Here is a 25,840-nt window from a genome sequence, read left to right on the forward strand (position 1 = left end):
GCCCTGACAGGGCCGCTGCAGCCGGTGGTCGGCGGTGGGGAGGAAGAGGAGGGCGGGCTGGGTGCCAGGGGAGGGAAGGCCGCGCCAGGCGAGGTGGGGCTGAAGGCGGGAGCTGTGTGGGGCCCGGCCCGCTCCGGCGCGGTGGGGGGGGGCCCAAATCACCACAGCAGCGTCACCAGGTGGGCGAGAGCGCTGGGGAGGGCCTGCCGGAGGTCGGTGGCAAACACTAATTTTTGAACTTTTTTTTTTTATTATTTCTTTTTAAATATTGCTGTTTATCCCCCCCACTTTGGGCACAGGGGCCCTCGCCGTGGACCGTGGTGGCTGGTGGCCGTGCCCTCCTCAGCCGCCGGCCTCGGCAGCCCGACACGTGCGCTCTCCCAAAATCCTGATTTAAGCCAAATGTTTTGACTTTCCCTACAACTGCACACAATTTTGAGGCTGTCGGATAGTTGTAAGAACCCAAGTGCGCCTGGCTGCGAATTACCCCGGCTGTCTCTTCTGGAAGTATGGCCTGGTTTATTTTTTTTTTATTATTTTTTAAAGCTTACATCAAAATAAGTACATGTGCTTGCAATTTGCTAGTTGAAAGCACAGCTATGGGGGTTTTTTTTGCCGAATCGTTAAATATCTGTCATGTTACGATAGGAACAAATATTCTCATGAACCGTCGCACCAGATAATGTAAAGCAGGTAACAGCCAACTTTTTCAAGCTTTGGATGGTTTGATAAGGGATTTGTGGAGCACTGAGAAGCCTCTGTTTTCTGTACGAGGCTGAGAATATAGCTCCTCGGTGCTATGGATACTGTATTAACCTGGTAGCTAAGGCCCTCCTGCAACCCCTGTGAAAGGTAAACACGATAATGGAGGAGGGGAACACACCAGCATCATGCTCTCTGGATAACAGTGAAATTACACCATCTGTTACGGAAAGGCTCAGATATATATATATTTTTTTTCATAATCCTTAATTTGCTTTCATATGTTAAAGTTTGATGGTTTTTCATGTGTGATTAATGACGGGTGCACCTTTCTTAGCATGGCAGTTAACAGTCAAACTGTGCAAACTTAGTGTTAATTACTTAGTAATGCGAAACTTAATTATCGGCTGATTAAAACTAATCTCAAGGTGGCTGAAGGAAACCTGTCTGTAGCGATAAAGGTATCTTAACTTGTTTTACAGCCTTTCTGTAAAAAATACGCTATCTCTAAGGTGTTAGACAAACAAGATTTAATTTCCTAATGCCAGTATTTACATTTAAAGAGAAAGATAGTGTCATCACGTTTTAAAATAGCTAATTTGAATTGAGTCATGACAACCATCCACCTTCCTTTCTAAAGTTCAGTTATATGCATTTACAGAAAAAAAATTAAATTACAAATAGAAGCACCATTATCAATACAAACAAATAAAAGTACAAATATGTGAATCCTGTTGTTTTGCTACAAAAGAGCATATATAGCTGTGCTTTTCTTCTGTAGTTGAACAATAATGCTAATGCACTGAAAGTACAAAGCATGACATGTTTGCTTGCTGTTTTCCCTCCAAAAGAAACGAACTTGCATAAGAAACCAGGTTAGTTATCATTAATTGGTGTGCCAGAAGTGCATTATCTACTTTCTCTCGGGAATAAATTTTGTTCAGGCTCAATGATATAAATCCATCTCTGTGGTATGACTTATAAAAGAGAAACAGATTTTTATTCTGTACTTATTACTAATGCATAAGATCCTCCAGATAATGCAGTTCTCATGTTTGCCTTCAGTTGTTTAAGTGGAAGGATTTTCCTATCGTGGTCAAGGTGACAACAAATCTTCCTTAGTCCTTTCAACTCCTATAGATCACTGGCCTTGCCTATGCGACTAAGATTTGCAGCCATGTAATTGCTTCCTCATAGACCCACCACGCAAATTTCAGGAAAATGTACGTTAACACCTTTAACTGGAATAGCACCAGTTTATACTGTACATAGACACTGGTGCAAACTTCTCTGATGTCATGACCCTTTTAAGCACAAACTGCACATGCAAATTTTTTTCATTTCAAAAACAACTTTCTGTTTTCTTGAGTTCATATCGTGATCATAAAAAATTCTCAACTTTTTCACTGCTGGACACAAAGAGGCTGATTCTTGGAAAGTGGGTATAGTTATATTACACTTCAGAAAGCTGAGGTCAAAAAAATTTTTAACTTCTGATGGTGTAAATGCACATGCAGCGCAGAAGGAGCTTGTGCTGACAAATAACAGGCACAATGCATTGTGCTTGAGTGATGGCTTCAAAAGAGTTGAAGTAAATGTCCCTCTAATCTATTTCTAGTCGTTGCAAACTGGAGCTTTTATTCTCTTTCATTACACTTTCTTGTGATTTTGAATTGGCCAATATTTTTTAACAGTTTGATGTTTCTTGGATAGTCAAACAGGTCATTGAAACGAAAAGATGTACAAGTAGAGAAGACAGTAGTATTCATTTATTAATGAGTCCTGTTTCATTTGGTATCTAAAATTTTATTGCTTCTTACTTTCAACTTTTATGGATATACTGTGTTAAGAAATAGCATCAAGATCAATATCCCTCTGTTCAACTCAAAGAAATTTAAATATATGTAGTGGTTGTGTAGTGTTCTAGAAATATTAAAATATTTTAGAGATTATCAATTAGTTACTAGGCCGAAAGACAATTTACAATTTAAACACTTTTTCAACATCATTTTTTCATCAATAATGGTAATCAGTGCCTCTGACCTTAGGCATACGTTAGGATATGCGTGAAATGCTGAAGCTGAAGGAAGATTTATTTGGGGTTTTTTGTGCCACCACAGGGGCAGACTGTGCCAGAAAGGCTACGGCGCCATTGCACTGCTATGGTTTCATTGCGTTAGGCAGAGCTCAGAAACAAATTCTACGGGTATGGTGCTACTCCATGCAAGAGTGCAGCACCCTCTCCCCTGAGAGTTTGGTCAGCCCTGTTAACAAGGGGATGGGGCACATTTTGGGGTACTTCTTTCCATTAGAAATAATGAAGATAAGCATTCCCTGTGATAAAGCCTTTGCCTTTCCCTGGCAAAGGTCCGTTTCATCTCATTGTAGGTCTTTGTGGCAGGAGCTTCATGTTTACGTTTCTCTCATGTATTGATCCTAAGAAATGATTGCTTTCTGAAATCCTTTCTTGTATCCCTTTTTTATTTTGTTTCAGGAATAGTCATCTGTTTAATAAATATTTTCCCAAATGCAGATCATCTTGGTGACAATGTAAACATAAATACAAGTAGAGTCAAACTGAAGTTACGTGAGCGCAGTCGATGAGTTAATCAGATATTCGCAAGTTAGTTAGTACACCAGCACAGCATGTCCACAGTGTCTACTGTACAACAGGTGTTTAATTAGATAAGGACTGTACTAGGCCATACAGAATCTACAAATGTAGGTTTTTCTTGTTTCACAGACTCTTCCACCTATTAGGGCTAAACACTTAAGACATTGTAGTTCTACTTCAAAACATGAATACACTGGAAAAGTTAATGCCGCCCATTGTTCTGTTTTGTTGTAGTGCTGATGCAGAGATACCTTCCCAGCCTTGTACCTTGTATCACCATTCCTGCCTCTTTCATGCTGTCAGCTGGCAACCCATCACCTGAGTGCTGACTTGGGCCAGCAGTCCATGTTTTTCCTTCAGATTAAGTGAGTAATCATTGTTTTCAACCTGCTTGAACCCTGTCTGAACCTATCCTTAGCTGTGTTAGGTATAGCTAGACAGAGCCACTGATCCTTCAGCGTGTCAGCCCATGTGTCATCACGACTGTTAAGAAAAATCTTTATTGATGTGTATGCATTTATGTCTTCAGCCATGCAACATATTGCATGCTGTTTAATACGGAGACAGCAAGCTGCTGGTGTAGAGTTAAGAGAGAATGAAGTATAAAACTTAAATCGGTGTTTCAAAGTATTTTATATTAAATGTAGCATAGTCATCCAAAATTATAGTACTAAATGCGTTCTTGAGAACCTACACATACATTTGCTAATTAATTTGAATGAAAGTTCATTGAAAATGGGTATTTAAAAAATTCAGCATTGTGTATTAAAATTGTTTTTACTTTTAAATTCACTTGAAAATAAGAAAGTACAGGCTTTTCAGATTTTTCGTATGTTTTGTGTAATCTCATATAAAAATAGAATAATAGTATTTTTTAATTGCAAGTTGATTCTTTGTGAAAAAGAAAATAATCTGCTTAAAGAATTTTAAATGGAGGTAGTCTCTGCCCAAATGAGAGATATCTTAAGTGCAACTATATACCGTTCAGAGTAAGAAATTATAACCTTGATGAAAATATACAGTTACATATAAATCTTCATACTATGAGTTATACACCAGCCTGTTTATCAAATAAATTTTCAGTTAGGAAAAGAATGGAGTAAATGTTGCTCTTCTCACAAATACCTAGTTGTGTTTGCGTCATTTGTGCTGAGCAGAAAGAAGGGAAGTGTCACTGAGGGAGCAAAAGAAAGAGGAAAGTTGAAGACATGAGGGAGTGGGATACATGTTCAGGGGAAGGCAGAGGCCAGGAGAAAGGAAAACTGAGGAGCATGTCCCTGCTGTTTTCCAACATTGGGATGATAAATAGCAGCTGTATACCAGTTTTAAGCAGCTAACATGCTCCAGCCTAGTATAAGTAACTTCAGTGAGCTAATAAATTTAACTGTAGAAGTTATATGTCTCTAATTATCTTCAACATCAGTATGACTTAATTTAAAGATTGCTGACATTCAGAATAAAATAAATCTGATCTGTGTAGAAACACACAGCTTGAGGATTCAAAACACATTAACTTTTCTATCTGTTGATAGCATAGCATGTTACAGTGTTTACAAACATAAATTTAATCTCATTTAGAAGTATAAATACTGAAATACATTCATAATCAGAATTAATGGTTTGCACTACAGAGTAAAACTGGGGTTTTTTTGCAATATATTTGGTATGCATTTCTAGATCTTATCTTGTTAAGACTAAAACTTAACTCTATAACTCTTTCAGGAGCTCTAATGTAGGTTTGAATGTTAATTCTACCGCATTTCAGATTACCAATTTATGCTTAATCTTCATGTAATTATTGCTTGGCGATAAACACAATGTGGTATGTTATATAGCAATGGAAGTCTTGAAGTTGTGGGGTTTTTTTGGTTGGGGTTTTTTTTTTTTTGGCAGAGAAGTCACTATTGATATTTCCACTCTATGCCAGTGCCAAAGAATAAAGTTTGTTAAGGGTTGAATAGGCCAGATAGATAATGCTACTTCTGTTTTCAGCAGACGCTAATGCAGTGTTTTATTTTGCACATATATTAATCTTTGCTGCCTCAGTACAGAATGGTGAGGGTAACTATGTCGGTCCTAAAGGTTAATTTCATTCTTTTTTAAGGCATGCCATTATTCTGTTAACAGTAATTGCTCTTTTTTGAATGATTAATTTGATCATATGAACTGTTTCTAATTATGTTGGTGGCTGGCAATTTCCTGTACCGAGAAACTGTAGCTGTGATCATATCCCATTTACTCAGTATATATGCCTTGAGAAAAATGCTCATTGACAGACGTTTTCAGAAATATCCACTAATTTTGAGAACTGTTTGGAGACTTTTATATAAGATGCCTAGCACTCGTTTTATAGTGGTGTTGAGTATGTGCAAATTTACTTGACAAATGAGGGCTGAAACAAAACTGGATTTGAGGCATAGGATGAGCAGGTTTGCAAATGCAGGCCTAACTGCTAAATTATCACCTGTGCCGTTTTTGCTGTGAAAACTGAAAGGAGTAGGATGTGTTTCTTGCACATTTTACCATGTTCTTACACTCTCCTTGAGCTTGATGTGCTCGCTCCTCTAAGCTATGTTTGTTCGCTTCAGTTATTGTTAACGAGCCAGAGCTCACACTCTGCAAATCAGTGCAGGCATTTTATGAGACACCCTTGCTCGGTGTACAAGCCCATGCAGGGAGTGAGAGGTGGCTGCTGAGCTGCCTGCAGGAGTTACGCTGCGGTTCACTCTCAGCAGCTCAACCCTATAGGCAAGAGTGATCCCACTGTGGCTGTTCTGGCTCCAGCACCCAATCTGCATCCAGTGTACGTTCAGTAGAAAACCATTGGACTGTCTCAGCTGCATTTGCAGCAGCTGAACTAAGCTGTGATTCAGATGGAGAGTGTACTCAGCAGAAAAGAGGTGCTGGGCTTGGCCAGCGTGTAGGAGACAGCCTACAGGAAGATTCAGTCACTCCGCGTTGTCTCACACTGAAGCTGGACGTGGTTGTAGTACCATTGTGCTAATCATAGCATCATTCCCATGGACACAAGCTACCATGTGTTGGACACTCTTCCTTTTGCAATTGCTACAGCAACTGGGCATGTGGTATTTGCTGAAGGACTGAAGTTACGTTCATCTTCTGGGTTTGAGCTGGGTCTTCAAGGCAGGAATAAACTCTTTGCACCGGTCCAAAGGAGGAGATAGGCTCTTAAATGGCACTTGGAATTCAGTAGTGTAAGCTGGGATTCAAAGCCCCAATTTCTGCCTCACCCCAGAAGTCCTTTACAGGGGCTTGAAGAGGTACTTTTGCATTTGACTAGAAGTACACCACTCCCAGCGTGCAGCTCACCTAAAATATCAGAATCCCGAAACCCAGCATTCCCTCTGGTGATCTGACATAGAGGGCCTTCAAAGTACAACTAAATGCTTTCCTACAGCATACCTTCTTAAATGCACATTCTACATGTGTTCCTTATTTCATGTACACTTGTAAAACTGTTACATTTGACTTATATTCAGAGTGACTCTGGCAAATATATGGACTTAGCGTTACGGACATGAGTTGTCTCCTTGCAGCCCCAATCCTATACGTTTTAATACAGCTGTAATCCCCGTGCCTGCGGGGAGTCTGGCCTAGCCTGCTCTAGACCTGCAGGAAGGAACAGCTGTGTGCAGCCTTTTTATGTGTTCCCTGATTTGCCTGTAACCTGTCCCCAGGGATTTTTACAGGCAGGCAGCAGATAGCCTGTAGGCCTGCTATGGACATGTCCCTCATGATACATTAAAGAACTTCATCAGATCTTTTGCTGATTAGTTAAAATTGGACCTGTGATCTCCACCCTCCATAAACACACACTGCCTCCCTAGCCATATATTGTCCTCCCTGATTGCTGTTGCCATCTCTGAGGCTGGGACATGCAATCTGTTTGTGAATCAGCTCGGGCACTGCTGCAGCTCTCAACCTGGCATGCAAAGGTAAATTAACTCCTTTACAAATGGATCACAAGTTCCTGCTTCAGAATTTTGGGGCAGGGAGCTTCTGCTGCCCAGCTACAAACCCCTGCTGCGTGGCTGTGTGCCCTCATCTGCCTAATGCCATCTTAAACGTATAATAAATTAGGAGGCATGTTCTCAGAATTTACCAGTTTGCTGACTGTAGGAACAGCAAATACAACCTGAAGGACATTTTGGAAAAGCTTTTCACAATGCAATATAAACATAGTGACTAGGCCTCTTGAAAGGTCTATGGATATGCCCACACTGGGGCAGTTTCTGGGCCTAGCTGATTCAGGAAAGAACATAAAGAAGTCATTGATTCAGTGGGAAACATTTACCCAAGAGTAGTATTTGAACAGCTCAGGTCTCAGAACAGAATTCTACTTTGATAGCGGTCAATATTAATTTAAAAATGCACTGTGGCTTGTGAGAATTATTTTCTAGGTCAGCTTAAATAATCAGTTATCCTATTCTTTCATTTCTCTTTCATGGCATTGTAGGCAAATTAATTGTATGTTAAGTCTTAAATAATTTTAAAGATTTGATTTATGACCCAACTATATTTGCCTTTTAAAAACCCAAGGGCAGAGAATTAAAAGTCTTACATGCTTGTATGACACCAGTACCGGAGCCCTTGACACGTATGTGTCCTGTAAGCGATATTAAAATAGAAATGTTAAATAATGGGTGTCTTCTGAAGGTAAGAACCACGGGTTTTGCAAGCTTTCTGCACGCTTATGAATAAGTGCCAGGTAGAGAAACACTGGAGTTTGAAAGATGAACCCCTTTTGAACTATACGCATCCCGTCTCAGTGTGAGTCCGGAGAAAATCTTCCCTTGTCCAAGCTTTTTGGATTTATGTAGGCTCTGTGGAGTTCACTGGTGGGTTTATTTGGCAGGTGGGCCTTATTAACCTGCCAGCAAGGGACTATTTGACCTGCTTAGGTTTGTGCAGCTTGTAAATAAAGATTCTGTCAGGGAAGAGAGATTCTCTTTTGCTTCAGACTATTTATATCTCTTATAACTGTGGCTGTTAAAGCTTATAAAGAAACAGAAGGTCTGGGATGTGAGACAGAAAGCCCTGAGGGAGTCTTACGTGTTGTATTTGGATTGCTGTGTTAATATCCTAAAATAAACACAGCATGCCAGTAAGTGGGGAATACTTTTATTGTAATTATTATTAACTCAAAGACCTAAATTGTTGGTTATAGAATGGAGTATGGCTGAGCTTGGCTACAGAGGACAATAAAGTAACCTCTTAATTTAACTATCAGCTATTGGCAATCAATGGAGGACAGACATTTAATCAACTTCATTTCCCTCTTTTTTTTTTTTTTTGATTGTTCTCAATTCTAACAATTATTAGTATTAATATTTTTTACAGCTCAGGTTAATAATGAATACAATAAGTTTACAATAAATATTAATCATAATCAAACTCTGATTGATAGACTGACCATCAATGGAATTACTTTAATTGGGCAGAAATATTGTGAAAGGGTTCACAATTGTGAAAATTGTTCAGAAATGGGAAAAGTACGTTGCATTTCAGATGAGCAAGAGCAATAATATTCAAGAAGGGTTTCCTTCTGCTTCAGCTGGCCTCCTCGGACACCGAAGTGCTACTGAAGATCAAGTGGCACCGGGTTCAGCATCTGCCAGAGTTGAGATTTTGAGTCTATTCCTTGTTCATTCATTTGAAAGTCAATTTTGCAATATTTCTGCCTTCTGTCCTGGAAGGGCTCAATAAATGTTCTTTGACCTTGGTCAGGTCAGACTGATCTGCTACTTATGCATTCCAGTGATGTTTTAAGATATTAACAGTCACCAGTTTATAGAGAATCTGTTGAATTTACAATTACAAACATACTGGCTGCAAAAGTACTTCACCCAAGAGTTGCTGCTGTGGCCCAGGAGAACTTGATATTGAGGAAGGACAGGTAGGGTATTACCACTGACGTGCACTGAGGGGAGAAAGGCTTCCACACTGTTTTGGGCACCAAAACTTTACCAGTGGAAGAGGGAGAGATGCCAAGAAAGGCAGTGCCCTTTCTTGTGTTGTTCCGTCTCTTTTCCAAGTGGGCATCTCTTATGAGCCGGAGCCCGTGGCTGCCAGCCCTGCTGTGATGTGGGTCTGGCAAACTGCTGTGCACCTGTTCCAGAGGGATTAGCCACCGGTGACAGCCCATACCCAGAATTTCCTCCACAGATGTTAATAGCCTTCAACAAGTGACTCAGAACCATTTGACTTAGAGCTTTTTATAGTTGTCGTTGAGGGTGATGATAATCATCCTAATAAAGTCTAGTTCTTAATCTCTCATACTTAATGGTTTGTCATTGGTCGAAGAAGAAGATACCATGCTGCTCCTCACTCCCATCCCTATCTGCTTTACTAGCACAGCAAAACACTGTTAAGCTTTTATGATCATCTGTCATTGCACTGGAAAGCGAGTGCTGTCTGGTGGAGAAGATGCCAGGCTGAGTCCAGAATTGACTCTGCTAATGAATTCACCATTGGGAAATCTAAGACTATATTACTTTGTCTGCTGTTTTGATTTTCCTACCGATAAATACATTCATTTGAGAATTCAATAAACAGCTCATGCTGAAAATCAAGCACGCCAGGATTGGTTTGCAGAACTAGTCCAACGAAACAAATATTGTCTGTATTGCATTAATATATGTTGATATGCAACATATACAATTTATGGCGCTGATTGATTATAAAAATAATGTACACTGTTTTTTTTCCTCTTTTGTCCACTGCTTACAGGCCTTTATGTCATTCTAGTAGAAAACAGTTTTTGACATAAATAATTAATTTTATTACTCTTGAAAACTGTGTCCATATAGCTGAGGGAATAAACGTACTAAATTTGATTCCACCCAAGTTCCTTTTTTTTTTTTTCCTTTCTACAAATACATAAAAAGAATCAGGCACTTCCTGCTATCCCTGAGCACAAATTTAGTTCCTGGTATATCCACTCTAACGTATTCAGGAAGGAAGGAATAATCTCTCTGAGGCTGTAGTGCTTTTACAGTGGCTGCAGTAGCTGTAGCTCAGGCTGTCTGTAAGTGAAAAATACTGGAGGAGTTGTGTAATGTTTGATCTCTGGGAGTAATAAGGAACAGGCCCATTCATAGGTGAGAATAATATGCTTGGACTAGCATTGTGCTAGTCCAAGTGAAGCAGACAAATGTTCCTGCATAGAGGAGACTAACATCTGCTAGAATTAAACAAAGTATTCATACCAGCCACAAAATGCACTGGATAAAAAGAATTTTTTTTTTCTAAAATAAGCCCCTCCATTTTCTGGCTAGGATAAAGTAAGATTGATTAGGTACCACTTGTAAAAGGTGGATTTTGTGAAAGAGGAGGGTGTTAAGTGCTCTAGAGAATAAGGATTTGCAAGAGAAGGGTGATAAGATAAAGATTTGTCCAAAACAGGACTGGGAAGTGGCTAAGTGGGAAGTGTGAGCCGAGTGTGTGGGAGGGAAGGAGGGAAGCATTCATTTCACCCAACACTAAGAACAGAAAAAGTGCAGGGGGGGGGCAGATTTCTGTTTCTTAGTCCACTTAAAATTAAATGACCTGTTGATTTCAAGTCTGGAAATTTTTAAAACTGAGTTCATTGGGCTTTTAGTATACATTTATCAACCAGTTTGTTGCGAATAATTTGTATCCGTCCTTTGTTCTGATTCCTCTCTTTAACTCACCAAAAAAAAATCCAATAGTAACACAACCAACCTGATTCACCTTTCAGTTCAGTAAGATGCTACTTGATTCAGATCCAGCTACTTTCCTTAAAAGATATTATCAGCTACTATTTTGAAGCAGCACACCGTAGGGCTGCTCCAGCTCTCACCTGCCAGCAGTCAGAGACAGGTCCAGCATACCCTCACACCACAGACCAGCCTTCCCCAGGCCCCCCTGAAGAGCAGATCTTAGGACAGAATAGCACAGAATAGGTTATATCGCTGGTGCGGGAGGAAAACAGCTGCCTGGTAAAGCAGCCTTTTGTGTAGTATATCAGGAATCAAGCCCTCGCCCTGTTTTGCCATAAATGAGCTGTTTTAATAAACATTTCCTGCAACTTTTAGTCGACAAATCGGTTCATGCTTGAACTTACTAACGTGCCTTTATCTTTGCTATAAAAATGTATATAATCAAGAGAGATTTCCGAGTGCTGGAGTGGATTTGTGAAAACATCCGCATAATGTTTTTCCCTTTGCTTTCAGCCCCGTTCTTGGATTTGCCGGCTGAGACAATGTTTGGAGTAGAGTCACATGATCAATCTGCATTTTCTTGCTGTCTTCCTGAGCTGTTGCACCGCTCTTTTTCATAGCAGGTATTCTGTTGATCTATAGATCTAAGCTCCTTCTTTTAAGGGTAATAAATCAAAATTATACAGTGTTTAGGATTTCAGTCAGAGAGATTATGTCAGAATTAGAACATTCCTGAGTGAAGGTCATATAAATCAATCCTTCAGTTATTCCATTTTCAGTTTCATTGTAATGAACAGTACCCTGCTTGCAGTGAGAAAGCTTATGGTGCTAGAATACTGATAAGATGATATTGCATTCAGAGTACATTTTCCACTATTGGATGAAATCTGCAATGCGATATATGACATACATGCAAGAGTCTGTGTTGAAAAGCCTTGAAATTGTCAAATTATAACATTCCAGGGATGAGGCTGGTTTGCAAAATCATTGAATCATCTTTATTGCAGAAAGAATTTTAATGAACAAAGTAATAGCAAAGGTCTTGTAGTAGAAATGTAAAAGAAAAACATATCACTCTTTCAAAGCGATCACATTAAACAAGTTAATGGTATATTGTTGTGCATTCTTAACACTGGCGTGTAATTTTTACCTGGGTAGCAATGCCTAACAATTAACATCACTTTTCATACTTAAAATACTTGACAAGTGATGTTGCTCGTAATAACATAATATAGCTAACTAGCCATTTTAATTGCTCATGAAATTGTAACACTGGGAAACAGGGAACTTGGGGTTGGCATCAGACTGATGGGATTTGGTGTATGTTGCGGATTATTCAGGTTGTCGTCTAAATTCCTTGATCAGGCACACATACAACCTATATACTTCCTAATGTATATATTGAACCTGTACTCGCAAGACAGTATAAAGCAGATATTACTCTTTGAACACACTCCTACGCACTTTACCCTGGGGAAATAGCTAAATCGTGTGTATCCGTATTTATTTATTTACTGTACACAGCCCTCCCCTGCCCTGCCAAGATACCAGGGCCTGTATATTCCAGCCAATTTGCTCGCTTACTTCCCTTTCCCTGACTCTGCTCTTCCCACCAGCTTCCCCCAGGGCTAGACCTATTTGGTTACCACTCAACCCCGATTTGCATGTGGCTTCCTCCAGCTTCTGTGCACCCCTGCCCTTAGAAGAGGCGCAGCTGGAGGCCGAGGGGAGGAGGAGGGGGAGCTCTCCAGGGTTCTGCTCAACCTGAGGTGCAGGGATTTGGGGAGAAACACCTCAAATCTGCCCTTCCATTCAGCCAGATGGAATCAGCTTGCAGAAATGAGGATACGCCCAATGGCTGTAGAGGGCAAGTGATGCATCAAACTGGTAAATTCTGGCGACTCCCTTGTCCTTACCACAAAAAAGACATTGAGGTGCTGGAGCAGGTCCAGAGAAGGGCAACAAAGCTGGTGAGGGGTCTGGAGAGTAAGTCTTATGAGGAAAGGCTGAGGGAGCTGGGGTTATTCAGCCTAGAGAAAAGGAGGCTGAGGGGAGACCTTATTGCTCTCTACGACTACTTGAAAGGAGGTTGTAGAGAAGTGGGGTCGGTCCTTTCTCCCAAGTCGCAGGCAATAGGACAAGAGGAAATGGCCTCAAGTTGTGCTAGGGGAGGTTTAGATTGGATATTAGGAAAAATTTTTGCAGTGAAAGGGTTATTAAGCATTGGAATGGGCTGCCCATGGAAGTGGCTGAGGCACCATCCCTGGAGGTATTTAAAAGACGGGTTGACGTAGTGCTTAGTGACATCGTTTAGTGATGTGGTTTTCTGTTTTTGTCAGAGTTAGGTTGATGGTTGGACTAGATGATCTTAAAGGTTCCAACTTAGACAATTCTATGATTCTATCTGCTTGCATTGTGATGTTCTGAGTAGTGCCCCAAGTGTGGAGCTTGCAGCCCTGCACATCGTGTTTCTGGAAGGACAGTAGACCAGCGGAGGTGGGAACAATGGTTGCAATGGAGGAGCAGTTGAGGAGGAGGTGGCAGAGTTTCAGGATCAGCGTTGTGAGATCACCAGAAGTGGGTCTGCAGCTGATGGATTAATCTTCTGAGGGCCCATTCAAGAGTGATCTCATGGTGCTGGGAATTTCAGGGTAGTCCTGAAGCAACGTGGAGTCTTTAAACAAAATTTTTTAACAGGAATTTTTAAGGAGGTTACTTAAACGTTATCTTTCTGGTCATACTGGAAATGTAACAGCATCACCTTTTCATCAGCTGGAACATTTGAAAGAGTCAGCCTCTCCATGCTCTGTGATAGATTGACCTTGACTTGGGCTACACAGTCGAGGAAAACATTTGCAGAGTCTTTACACTGCACTGAGACTGCTGTTCTGGAGTGTAAGAACTGAGGGATGACAAGCTTAAGAGAAAGCACAAGGACCACAAAGCCCGGTGATGATAACCATGTGAAAAATAGAGGAACCAGAAGGAACGGGGGAGAGGTAAGGGGGCACAATAAGAACCGCACTGGGATATTACGCAGCTCTTCAGGAAAACAATCACAGATGTTAAGCAGCTCATTAGGGAGGAACAAATCTCTCCAAACCATAATACCCGACCTGGCCAGCTACAGCGTGAATGTGAGTGTAGGTACGTGAGTGTGGGTACGTAAGTGTGGGTTGTGTGTGCCTCTGCAGTGCAGAGGCTTGGAGACGGGTTTGCCACAAGCACACATGCACATGAGCTGGGACACAGCAATATACAAGTAACCTTGGTGACAGAGGCAAGGCTGAAGCACACAGATTCATAGCTCCCAGCTCTGTGTTCAGACCACCAGACTACCTTCTGTGTTTCTTTATCAGCAGCGATGAAATACAACAGTCACTGCTGCAGGCAGAGCAGGCTAATGACAGTAATGCTCGATGCTTGCCCTATTTCTCGTACTCTTTCCCTAAGCACTCATTTCTGACTATGACCAGAGATTGGATAAAGGGACTCACAGGCCTCTCGTTTAGCTCAGTGCAGTTGTTCTAGTTTCCGTTATGCCAAATGAAGCCCTCATCCAACCTAAATAAAGAACAGGATGTGGCACTGTAAGTTTCTTTGTTTACAGTGTCTTAATAAATTCTAGAACAAATGTACTCAATTTGGAAGCAAAAGAACATTTTCTTACTGTCAGCTCTACAAGCTGGTATTGAAAGCCGATAGTCACTGGATCCTTTTTTTCCTGTACATCAATGCAAGTAAAGCTCTGGAGACAAAAATCCGTGAATTTCTTCTGCAGTACCTTCTCCCTGACTCCACATCCTGTCTCAGCGCCGTCTGCAATTCTTACCTTCAGCAGGTTTATGAAATGTCTCAGCTGAATAAAAATATGTTGTTACTGATATAGGAGAAGGACTGGAATTCATTTCATCTTTATTACAGTGAAATGAAATTAGTTATGTTGACATTTCAGTTATAAAGGGAGCAAAAGCTACCATATATTTTACCCATGTAAGTAAAATAACTCTGTTGATAGTCCTGATATGCTGTATAGCAAAATTATTTTTGTATGATGCTGTTTCACAAAATAATGTAAATATATGGATTGCACAGATGTTAGTAGGAGCAGAATTTCCTCAGGACAAATAATCTGTGATCTTACTTTGTTTCAGTTAAATTCCAGTTTATCTGCATTTCATTAATTCTCCTTCTGATACTTGAGTTTTCCATATAAAGACTGTTGGGATTCTAATTAGTGAGTTTTGAGGAACACCATTACCACAGTGAATTGAGAAAAAGGTCAGTGCCTCAAGGAACCTGGGAAATATTTGGACTGGAGCAAAATGTCTTTCCTGATCATTTGTTTCGATAATTCAAAGTTTTAAACAGAAAGGTAATAGATAATGATTAATATGAAGCTTACTGTCACTTGAGAAACATATTATCAAAGCCTGACCTAAAAATTTCTCTCAACCAGATCTGTCATTTTTCATTTGGACAATATTGGCTTGTTCGTGTTGTTTTTTGAAATGTGCTTAACCAGACAAAAAAATCAGAGTAGTCAGAGAAAGGAAACACCTTTGAGATTCATCCCTAATATATATCCATTCATCTCAGTGGAGTCACAGCAATAGTATCTAGCCTATATGCTCGGCAAAGGAGAGAAATGCAGTTCCATAGACAAAAGGCATGGTCTGGTTAAATCAATTTCTATAGCATCTTGTCTCGACATATTTGAGAGCACTATCTTTCTCAATTAATGTCAGCTCTGCTCTGGGAATACTCTTTGGTAGTTAACTGTTGCTGTTAGAGAGCTAACTTTAGATATAAGGCAGCTGGCTTATGTATTTTGCTGTTAATATTTTTTGTAATGGAACAACAAATGTGAAGCGAGCAAACTACTAAGCAGAATGCAGAAGATTTTCCACCCAAATAAATCAACTTTAAGCATGAGAAAACCCAACTGTAAACCCAACTTTCTTTTGACTGACTCCAGATAGAAGAGAAAAAATACATTTGCAAACCCGAGGAACCCATTTAAAGTAGCTCTTAGAGTTTTCTTTTTCCCAGATCTCTGTACCTCCAGCATACCGGGGGTTGTACACGTGCCTCTGTGCAAACATCATCAATCTCTAGAGTATTTAATTTTAAATTAATTCTTGGGCAGCTTCTTTACTTTCATTTCCATTTACATCAAAGTCAAATAGAAAACCCTCAAACAGCCCAACTCGCATAGCGCAAGAATGGAGGAAGAGCAGACATGACGTTTAGAGAGTATCAAGAAAACACTGTATTTGTGATAAAGATCACAGAGGAAAGAAGAAGAAAGCAAACTGAAGAAAGAAGAGAATGGAAAGCAAGTGCAAGGCAAATTTTTAAAGCACGTGTCCTCGTGGCTTTCATGGGTAATTACCCACTAGAGGGAGATAGACCGTAACTTGTCAGGTAGATTATGGCGGAAGTTGGACTTTGTAAAGTCCAAACAGGAAACACTGTGGTGAGAAAGCCAGGGAAGATGTGAGTTCTCTACCCTGGTAGAGTTTCATGCTGCAAAATTCTGCGTAAGTTACCAGCTGTATCAAAGTGAAATCCTTTCCCTTCCAGACCTGGCTTTCATTACACTTTTCTTCAAAAAAATCCTCCTCTCTATTAACCTATTTGTTCTTTTGATGGTGACAGCAACACCTGGAGTTGTAAGGGTGCCAGAAACAGTGTTGTGCTTGTCCAGGACTAACTGAACTGCCACAGCCCCCCAGTATGGGGTGAGCCATCCTTCAAGTCAAGTGGCTTGAGACCCAGGAACAGCAACCCGTCAGTGCACCTCAGACACCTGCTTGGTTCCAATTTAGGGTTTGCATCCTATGGTTTTCATTAGCTGCCCATGGGTAATCACTTGTGGTCTCTTACTCTCGCCTCTATTTGTGCAGAATGGAGAAGGCTTTTACAATTCAAAGCAGGCTCTGGCATGTCCTTTCCTCAAGGGAAACCAAGAAAGGAAGTACCAATGGATGCTTAGAATTGGAAACAGGGCATAGGAAAAGTAGCTCTTACCCGCTTGTGTCATTCCTGCTTCTGAAAATCAGTAGTTTAGGGACTTCCTAACTTCCGAACCAGACACTGCATCTAGATGAGCATGTGTCAGAGACTTAGTTAAGCCTAGCTCCCTTGAATTTGTCTATTTTATTTTTGAACATATTTATTTATATTTTGGGGTTTTAGAACATCCTGTGGCAACGAGTTCATATGAAAATATATTTCCTTCTGTTCTTTTTTAAACCCTGCTCCTAGAGAAACTGACTGAATTAATATGCTATTATAAGCAGTGATAATAACCATTTTCTCTTCACTTTACTCCCACCTTCATTATTTTCCAGACCTTTATGTATCCCTTTCCTGTTGCAGTACAGAATGCGAGCCCCACTCTGGCTCCTGTTTATTCTAGGATTTTTGAATGATATGAAGGCTTTTCAGAGTCAAGCTATTAGCAGTGACAAGTCTTCTCTTAACTCTAACCTTGCCTCTCTGCTTAAGAACTGTTGGATAAATAAGAGCATAATGCAAACTCGGAAAAGATGCATAATTATTTCCACACAGGAAGTTTGCAGTTGATAGTTCGGTGTCACAGACAGAAATGACTAGTCTAACGTGCTGTGAACTAAGTCAGAGCCAAAGCAATTATCTAAGGCCTGTGAACCCTCAGGGTCAACTATATTCTCTGCTATCATGTGTAATGCCAGAAAAGTTCCCTGACAAACACCAGCCATCAAAAACACTTCTTCCTCTCAAACTCCATGTCACTAGTTTCCAAAGTGGCCTGTGGTTATATCCTGCTCACCTTCACATTCCCTCAAAAATAGTACAAGGGTGCTGGGCACTACTGGTTCAGCAAGCTGGTGTTAAGGATTACTGAAAACTTGGCACAGCTCCATTTGTCAGTACCCTGATACAGTCCTTAATGCAAACCAGGTGAAGGGAAACGTCAAACGGTGTATTTGCAAAAATCCAAATACAAGCAACACGTTTGCATTGCTTATCCAAAGCAATACACAGAATTGAAAAGGAAGAGGGTACCCAGGCCGTTTGCAGACCTGGGAGAGCAGCTGGCTGCGCTCTGGGAGAAAACCAGGCACAGGTGCTGGGATTGAGCCCAGGGCCCCCATTCCCAGCTGGCACGCTGAAAGAGGCTTCCCGCTCTGGGAGAGCTGGATGTTCCTCGGGAGGAGAGGCCGCGGAAAGGGGAGGAGGTTGTTCCCTTGGCACGACAGGAAAGCACTGCTCAGCCACTGCTGAGCCAAAGGGGAATGGAGGCTTTTTGTTGATATCTGTTGGGTGCATTTACTCTTTCAGCTGTTGGACTAGTGATTAAAAAAGAAAATGACTGATATATGTCATACTGGAATAAGCGTGGGGCTTGTCACCCTAACAAGCAGTCTGGAGGGCTTATCTTTACCTGTTACTCAGATTTGTCCCAACGAGTTCCTCTCACTCTATCCAGCTGATGAACTGCTAGATATTTGCAACCCCAAGCTAAGGTTCCGGTTTGTACACAAAGTTCCCTCTTAAAGCTGCTTTCAGAGCACCTGGTTTGGGGGACTTTATTTCCCCTGGATACTGATCAAATCCAATGGTAAAGCTCTTTTATGTCAACTTTGTATTTTCTTAGATACACATATAACTTGTTAGTCGCATTTTATCCACTCGCATAACCAGGATTAAAGGATGTAATGCATTGCTGAGAAAATAACTAATCACTTTAAGGTAACAGGACGTTTGGGGGTGAATGCCTCCTAAGTCCATCTCTAGGGGATACTATAATAGTAATAAAGTGAATAGAGGCCTAAGACAGGCAGGAGAGGGGTTGCTGATTACATGGGAAAGTCCAGACAAAGCGTCTTCTGTTTCTGATGCCTGAAATTCAGCTGCCTAAGAAAAAGACAGGATACTGGCAAAGCACCACTGGGATGTACTTGTGCTGATGGCTCTTTGTTGTTTTTCTATAGTGTCACATCACATTTTACCAGGTATTTCTCTGCAAGATTCTCATATACCTACAAATCAGTCCAAACCAAGTGTTGTCAACACAGCTGCCGCTTCACTTGCCTTGGAGGTTGCCATTCTTTCTGTGTCACAAGAACAAATATAGAAATGTTAGTTTTTGGCACTTTCCAACGCCTTTATGATATTATCTGGCAAGCAGCAGCACGTAACTGTGCTTCTTCCTTTACCAGTCTGTGTCTGTGAATGCCACTGATAGCAAAGGGACACGGCATGCATATGCATGTGTAGGATTGGGGCCCAACGGCTTAGGTCCTGCTGAGGTCAAGGCACAGACATCCAGACAAACACTGATTTAGAAAATTTACAGTATAGAGGATGGTTGTAGAAAGGGAAAGCGCGCTGACCATTCCAAAGGAACCAACTCCTTTTTTAAATCTCTTAATCTGCTTTTCATTATCTCTGTGGGGAGGCCTCTTGAGAAAAGCAGCTCTTTGACTTGAATAAAGGAGGGGCCGTGGGCTTGCACGCTGGAATGGGGAGGTCATTGTACGGCAGCACGGAAGATGGGAGTGTTAGTCAGGTCAAGGAGAACAGGATAAAAAAGTGTGAGATCTGTGTTATGGGCTCTGTCTGGATTATGTAAGGTAGAAAGTTTAAAGCTGAAAGGTAAACAAGAGAGAGCGATCCAAAGGTTGGAAAGACATATTCTGGTAGGGTAATTCAGGCTGATTGAACTGTTAGGGAAAAATATGAGCCGGGACTGATAAGATCATCAGTAAAACCAGCAAGAAAGAAGTAACAACAGCTGAGGCCCAGGAGGGCTAAATTCTGCACAGGAATTTTAAGCATCAGACTTCAGCAAATCAACCTATCCCTCTTCAATATCTTTCTTATTTGTTAACAGAAATGCTTAGTTCTGCTTCCCTCCTCAGGGGCAGACAAAGCCGGAATATGGCTGGGGGACAATGGGACTCCGTAGCGTTTTGCCTGCTACCAAGTCATACAGCTGTGTGCATGTGCTGGCTGTAATCCTCTCCCCTCCAAACCACTGCTCATCGCAAGCAGCCTCAGCCTCGCCAAACCCCTCAAGAAAGTTGCGTTATTCCCACTAAAACGGCCCTTGGAACTAGCCCGTTTTGCTCCTTTATAGAATACAAAGGTAAAAATGCTCCTAAAATAGTGTGCTGACCTTCGGCTGTTTTTTTAATGGACGCAAACTGAAAGGTATCTCTGGTTTGCATGGACCTTCTGTTGTTCAAGCGCTCCTATAACACTGTCTGGCTTTACCAGGAATGTGCAGATATATAAGGATTGCAGGATCGGGGCTACAAAATCCGGGATAGGGTGGCGGGGAGGGGGGGCCTCCCCTGGTCGTCTGCTTTTCTTGTCTTGCTTCTTGATGGGTTTATAAAAGCAGAGAGGTGGCAGATTTAGGGCTTTTACTGACAGTAACACAACATTTGGTGTTTTCTTAAAGACCTAACTCTGAGAGGCAGATGATGGCAAAAGACTGTCGGCTTTCTGTGTTTCTGATTGCAGACAGGAACTTGCAAACCTTACAGACTTGAAAAAAAAATTGGAGGCAAAGCATAACTCTAAATATGTATTTTTTAAAGCCTGTCATTCATAACATGAAACTGGCACACTCAGAGGCAAAGCAGGTTATCTTAAATACAGCATTGGTAATTTTGTAGCAAAATCTCAGACCTTCTCCTATCAGCTGGATCTAACAGGTGCGTTTTGGACACTAGAGCTTCCTCCTCTCCTTTTTTTTTTCCTTCAGATTTCTCAAGGTCTGAATCAATTTACTCGCTATAGCAACCTTTTCCCCTTTTCGCAGCCTGAGCACCGCCTGTCCTCCCTCCCCTGCTTGATCCTGTCTTGGCCAGAACCTTCTCTCCTTTTCCCCATGTCCTCCTCCAGCCCGGCAGACCAGCAGCGCCCCAAAATCCCGCTTTGTGCCGTGATGAGGCATCTTTTCCGCTTGTTTCACGTAAGCTCCACCTGCTGGATAAAGCTTGAATCGGTGTGATTTTCACGGCGAACTGCAAATGCTAGCTTTTCATCAATTTGAAAAGATTCGCAAAATTATCTGTTGGTGCTCTCCCTGCTCTCCCGGCTGCGTTCTCCTTGGCTGCCTGCGTGGCAAATTCAATTAACGACCACCACAATATGTTATTTTGTATTGCTAATTTGGGTGAAGCCTATGCAATCTTTGAAAATACCGCTTTTTGACTGGAATTTGAGCAGGGTGATTACCCTTGGATCCGGAGTGGCTGTTTACAGCACGCTGTTACCCTCATGGAGATCTCTGGAGTGGCTTTTCGCCGCGCTGTGGGAGAAGGTGCCCGGGGCAGGGCGCTCCCCAGCTGCTGCTCCCGTCCAACCGCTGCCTTTGGCACGTTCACAGACCGGGCCGAATCTGTGGCCTGGGCGTACACAGGGAGCAGGTCTGTGATCCAGCCACCACTTCAACCTTTGCCTTTGGGCTCCAGCATTTACACAGAGCGACAGGCTTCAGTGTCCTGGGAGCCCCTCCTAGAAATCTGTGATGGTGAATGGGAGCGTTTTTTAAGGAACTACTAATAATCTGTTGGTTTTCCTCTTTCGAGTGGAAACCTAATGCAACTTGCTACACAGTAATGTCTTTTCTTTTTTTTTTTTTTTCAGATTTACACTGAAGAGTGGTGAATAAAGATGAGGTTAATCCGGCATTGTTAAATCTATTCAAGGAGACAACCTGGAGATTGCCATGGAAACAGGTTCTACAGACGAAAAGCGTAATCCTACTTTGAAATACTGTATATGGACCTTTACCACTGCGTGGCTTACAGAGTCACACTGTACACAAACATGATGCTGCAGCAGAGGAATGGCAAACCTGTCTCCCGTCTCATCCAGTGATAATTATGCTGCCACATCCTCCCACTTACAGCCCAGAGCATCACGCATCGCATCTCCTTCCCCTCCACCTGCTGAATCTTCTCCCCCCAGCCCCCAGCTCGGTTGTCACCTGGGTGTAAGAGGGACCCGAGGCCCTGCCTGTGGAACCAAGGTGGTGGCTCTGGCAGGAGCATCACAGATTTGGTGTTGCCACAAGTGAGCACCTCACAAGCTACAGGACAACTGACCACGTGTCTGAAGTCAGGAGTGAGGGTCCCAGTATCCACCCTCCAAAAAAATCAGCAGGATCTAGGGAGTGCTTCCTGGGACGTGGCCTCAGGGAACGGGTGACCACTGTGGTGAGCATGGAGGGGTGCCCCCTCCTGCCATGCAGGTATTTTTGGCAGGTCACAAAGGAGCGCTGTTCTCCATATGCACCTGCCCACCACCCTCCAGAGCTTGTTAGATGGTGAAGAGGGAAAGGACAGCAGCAGGTAAGAATTTCATGTAACTATTTACTATGGGAAACCCGTTGAGCTGTGAAGCAAGAGATTTTCTGGAAGAGAATACTGCATATATATCTAGCATACAGGTATACATAGATTTATATATATATCTCAAACCTTAGTTTTGCTCCCTTTTCATATTGACATTTGCCCCCAATTTCTGGACACATCTCTAGACTTCTCAAAGGAATTAAAGGTTCATCTGCTCCTTTTTCAGGTCTATGCAAGTAATGCACAGATGTAGGCGTGCTCTGTGCCTTTATAGGCCTTACACACATACCTCTTTTAGACAAGTAAAACATTCTTGCTGTTTTCATATCACTGGGCTGTGCTCATCTATCAGTAAAATACGCGTTTCGATATTCCCACAGCCTGTAACAGGCATCACAATTTCCTGTTATTTGGTAATTCCTGTTTTGTAATTGTTTAGAAAAACTCTCACTTTGCTTTTGCAAAATTTAACATTCACGGGAAAAAAACTGATGTTTAATAATAAATAGTAATCTTAATTTTGTTTAAATACTATATTTATTTTAATAATTCTCAGATCCTTATTAAATGCATCTAGAAAAAAGGGTTTGTTGTTTTTAGTTTCTCACCCCGTTCGTGCCAGTAAACACATCATTTTCAATGAGATGGCTGACAACTTTTCCAAACAACATGGTTACTCTAAGAACCAGGGCTAAAATGGCTGTAGCGGCTTAAGTTTTTTAAAAACAACCCCCGAGTAGCTATGTGTATCGTGGTTTATTTTGGGGATGAGTGTTTTCTTTGTAAACTCAAAGGCTGTCGGTCTGGATGGAGTTAAAGATGCTTTCCTTTAAAAGAAAAACTGACTCACATGGAAGCCCATGTATCACCTACAGCCACTGGGCCTTTTCATGTCAGAGCGATTCGTACAACTACTTGAAAATTATTAATATTTTGTCTTTTCTTAAGTGTTATTTCACAATGCTTGGTAAATGCACAAAAATCAATTAGTATTTTGAAACTGTAGCCATTTCGGAAATTTTCAGAGAGTGTATTATAATTCCTTTTCATATACAGTAGAAAATCATGTAACTTCCAGGTATAAACAAATCTGGAACAAAAGACTGTACAAAAACATAACGGATTCAGCTCTGAAAAGGCTCATGCATGTACATTGTCTGCTACCCTGAATACTAATGAATTTAATGAAACTATTGAAAGTCTGGTTACTTGTCTGCATAAATGTATTGAGACCTCTGTAATCATCTGTTTGCTGTCTGAAATCTCTTGTCAATAGTTTAATGACTTCAGAGCATATTATTCTCCTTGTATAGGCTTCATATAATGTTTCTACATAATTAAGCAGCTTTGTTAGAGGAACTGCCATTAGTTGCCCCATTTCATTTGGTTTTGTTATCAGCCAACCAGAAAGAAAAAAGAACAACAAGAGAAGGCTACAAACCCAGTCTAGTGAGAGAAATGTGTAGATTGGGAAGATGGGGTTTTTTGTTGTTGTTTGGTTGTTTTTTTTAACATTGCCATATTAACATAAAGCGCTATTGTTAAGTTGCACATTTTAAACAATTTTAACCATTTAAATGTACTACATTGAAATACTCATAAAGCAAACACAGCTGGCTAAAAATCTCACAGTGTATCTGGGAGCCTAACAATTTAAAAGCAGCTTGAATAAGTACACAAACAATAATACCAATTAATTTTTAATAGTCACGAAATTTAAACACCACCAGTGTTTCTGTAGTCAACACAGTCAAAAGATATGAGAAAAGCAGGTCTTGATTTTTTAAGAGTTGGTCAATTGAATAGTCTATCTTCACATATTCTTTTTGAATAAAAATATAAATAAATTTAATCTAAAATTTTCATACTTAGGAGAAACCCTGATGATTTTCTTTAAATACATAAAATAACTTTAAAATGTTACTGATTAATTTCCTGCATTTGCCAAGTCTCAAGCATGAAAGGACGACTGCAGACACATCTGCTTTATCCTGCTATACGAGACGCTGTTTCAGTCATGTTTTGGGTCAAACCTGAAGCTTCTGCTACCCTTTACATATAAAGTGAAGTAGCACCTATTTTGGGGAGATTTAGGTGGGTGTTTAGGTGAACAAATACCTGGTATTATAAATAACCTGTGAAATACAGGAGGTCTGAAACCACGGTACCCTTGTCACTCTTGAGCCCTGTCCTTGAGGCAGCCATCTTGTTGACAGGGGGTGTCAGCCATCTTGTTGAAAAACACTTCCAGCAGCTTTTCCCCATTTCTCTTTTTTTTTTTTTTTTAGAACAAGGCAGCAATTAACACCCAAACCTCATACACATAGTTTTTAAAATTTCACTCTTCTCAGATTAAATGATAATTTCTTCAGTTTGATTCTGGTCATTCCCTGCATCTGTCTGTACAATTAAAAACGAAGCAACATTAATGGTACTTCATACTGTATTAACCCAGTACCGAAATATTTGCTAAAAGATCCTAATGCTGGTCAGGCGTAGGCTGGTATTTGAAGAATAACCTGCTACCTTAGTAGCCAAACTATTAACCAGCACTAGTGAACCACATCTGTCGATTTGACTAATTCATGTAATGTTTTGTCTCAAAAATATCTTGGCTCCACGTGAAAGGTTATTTTTAATGTCACATCCCGAGATTCACAAACGATACACGCGTGTGCAGCAAAACCACCACTGCTAAGCATAAATGCCGCATTTTAGCCCCAACGCCTGAGGGAACGTCTCTGCACGTCTGGTACCGGTGTGCTGTCCTTCAGGCCGCGGCCATGTGCGCCCCGGCCTACGCCGCCCCGCGGGGCCTGGTGAGGCGCCAGCGCCCTCCCCTCGGGCACCCGCCGCTCCTTCACCACAGCACCCGCTGCCGCCTGACCTTCCCGGCGCGGCGGGGGATTAGCGGGCCCCGAGCCGCGGTCCCGCCGCACGCCGCTTCCACCGTCCACTCGGGTAAACAACCCCGGCGCGGCCCCAGGGAGCCCGCCCACCCGCTACTCCCCTCCGCCGGGGGAGCGAGACGCGTGTGGGCTCGGCGTGCCCAAGGGGGGACTGCATCTCCCAGCATACACCGCGCCGCGCGGCCGCCGTGCCCCTCGACTAACGCCACCTAGGACTACAGATCCCGGCATGCTGCGCGTCCCGCGCAGGCAAACGGCTTACCGTGCACCCCCGAGGACTACAGTTCCCGGCGTGCCCAGCGTCACGGGGCGGGGCTATGCAAACGCGGCCGGCAGCTGGGCGCTGCTGGGCGTAGCGGGGATCGCCGCGCGGGACCCGGGCGGCGGGGCACGAGCAGGCCGGTAGCCCGCTGCCGCCGCCGCTAGCCCGCCGCCCAGCCGCGCGCCAGCGCCAAGATGGCGTCCATGCTGCTACAGACCTGCGGCCGGCGGGCCTGCCGTCTGCCCCGAGCGCTGCGCCGCCAGCCCCGTCTGGGTGAGGCTCTGCGCGGG

The 25,840-nt window shown here is 42.1% G+C and overlaps 2 protein-coding genes and 1 long non-coding RNA gene across 7 annotated transcripts in view; 2 read left to right on the forward strand and 1 right to left on the reverse strand.

The window, feature by feature from the left end:
• Window positions 1-25,674, reverse strand: part of WHSC1 (Wolf-Hirschhorn syndrome candidate 1) — a 103,944-nt gene extending 78,270 nt beyond the window's left edge. For all 4 annotated transcript variants that reach the window (XR_001414619.1, XM_014966772.1, XM_014966771.1 and 1 more), the window contains exon 1: window positions 25,551-25,674. The gene's annotated coding sequence lies outside the window, so the exon portion shown is untranslated. The remainder of the gene's footprint in view (window positions 1-25,550) is intronic.
• On the forward strand, window positions 503-22,865 carry LOC106902933. Its single transcript, XR_001414620.1, has 4 exons — window positions 503-693; window positions 3,551-3,681; window positions 11,533-11,642; window positions 21,670-22,865. It is a non-coding gene; the product is annotated as an uncharacterized LOC106902933 (long non-coding RNA).
• The window catches only part of LETM1 (leucine zipper-EF-hand containing transmembrane protein 1), a 28,535-nt gene continuing 28,301 nt past the window's right edge, over window positions 25,607-25,840 (forward strand). For both annotated transcript variants that reach the window (XM_014966773.1, XM_014966775.1), the window contains exon 1: window positions 25,607-25,823. In XM_014966773.1, coding sequence (XP_014822259.1) covers window positions 25,745-25,823 — 79 coding nt within the window. In that variant the 5' untranslated portion in view covers window positions 25,607-25,744. The remainder of the gene's footprint in view (window positions 25,824-25,840) is intronic.

The sequence above is a fragment of the Calidris pugnax genome, unplaced genomic scaffold (genome assembly GCF_001431845.1).
Source record: "Calidris pugnax isolate Ruff unplaced genomic scaffold, ASM143184v1 scaffold14, whole genome shotgun sequence".
Lineage (NCBI taxonomy): Eukaryota > Metazoa > Chordata > Aves > Charadriiformes > Scolopacidae > Calidris > Calidris pugnax.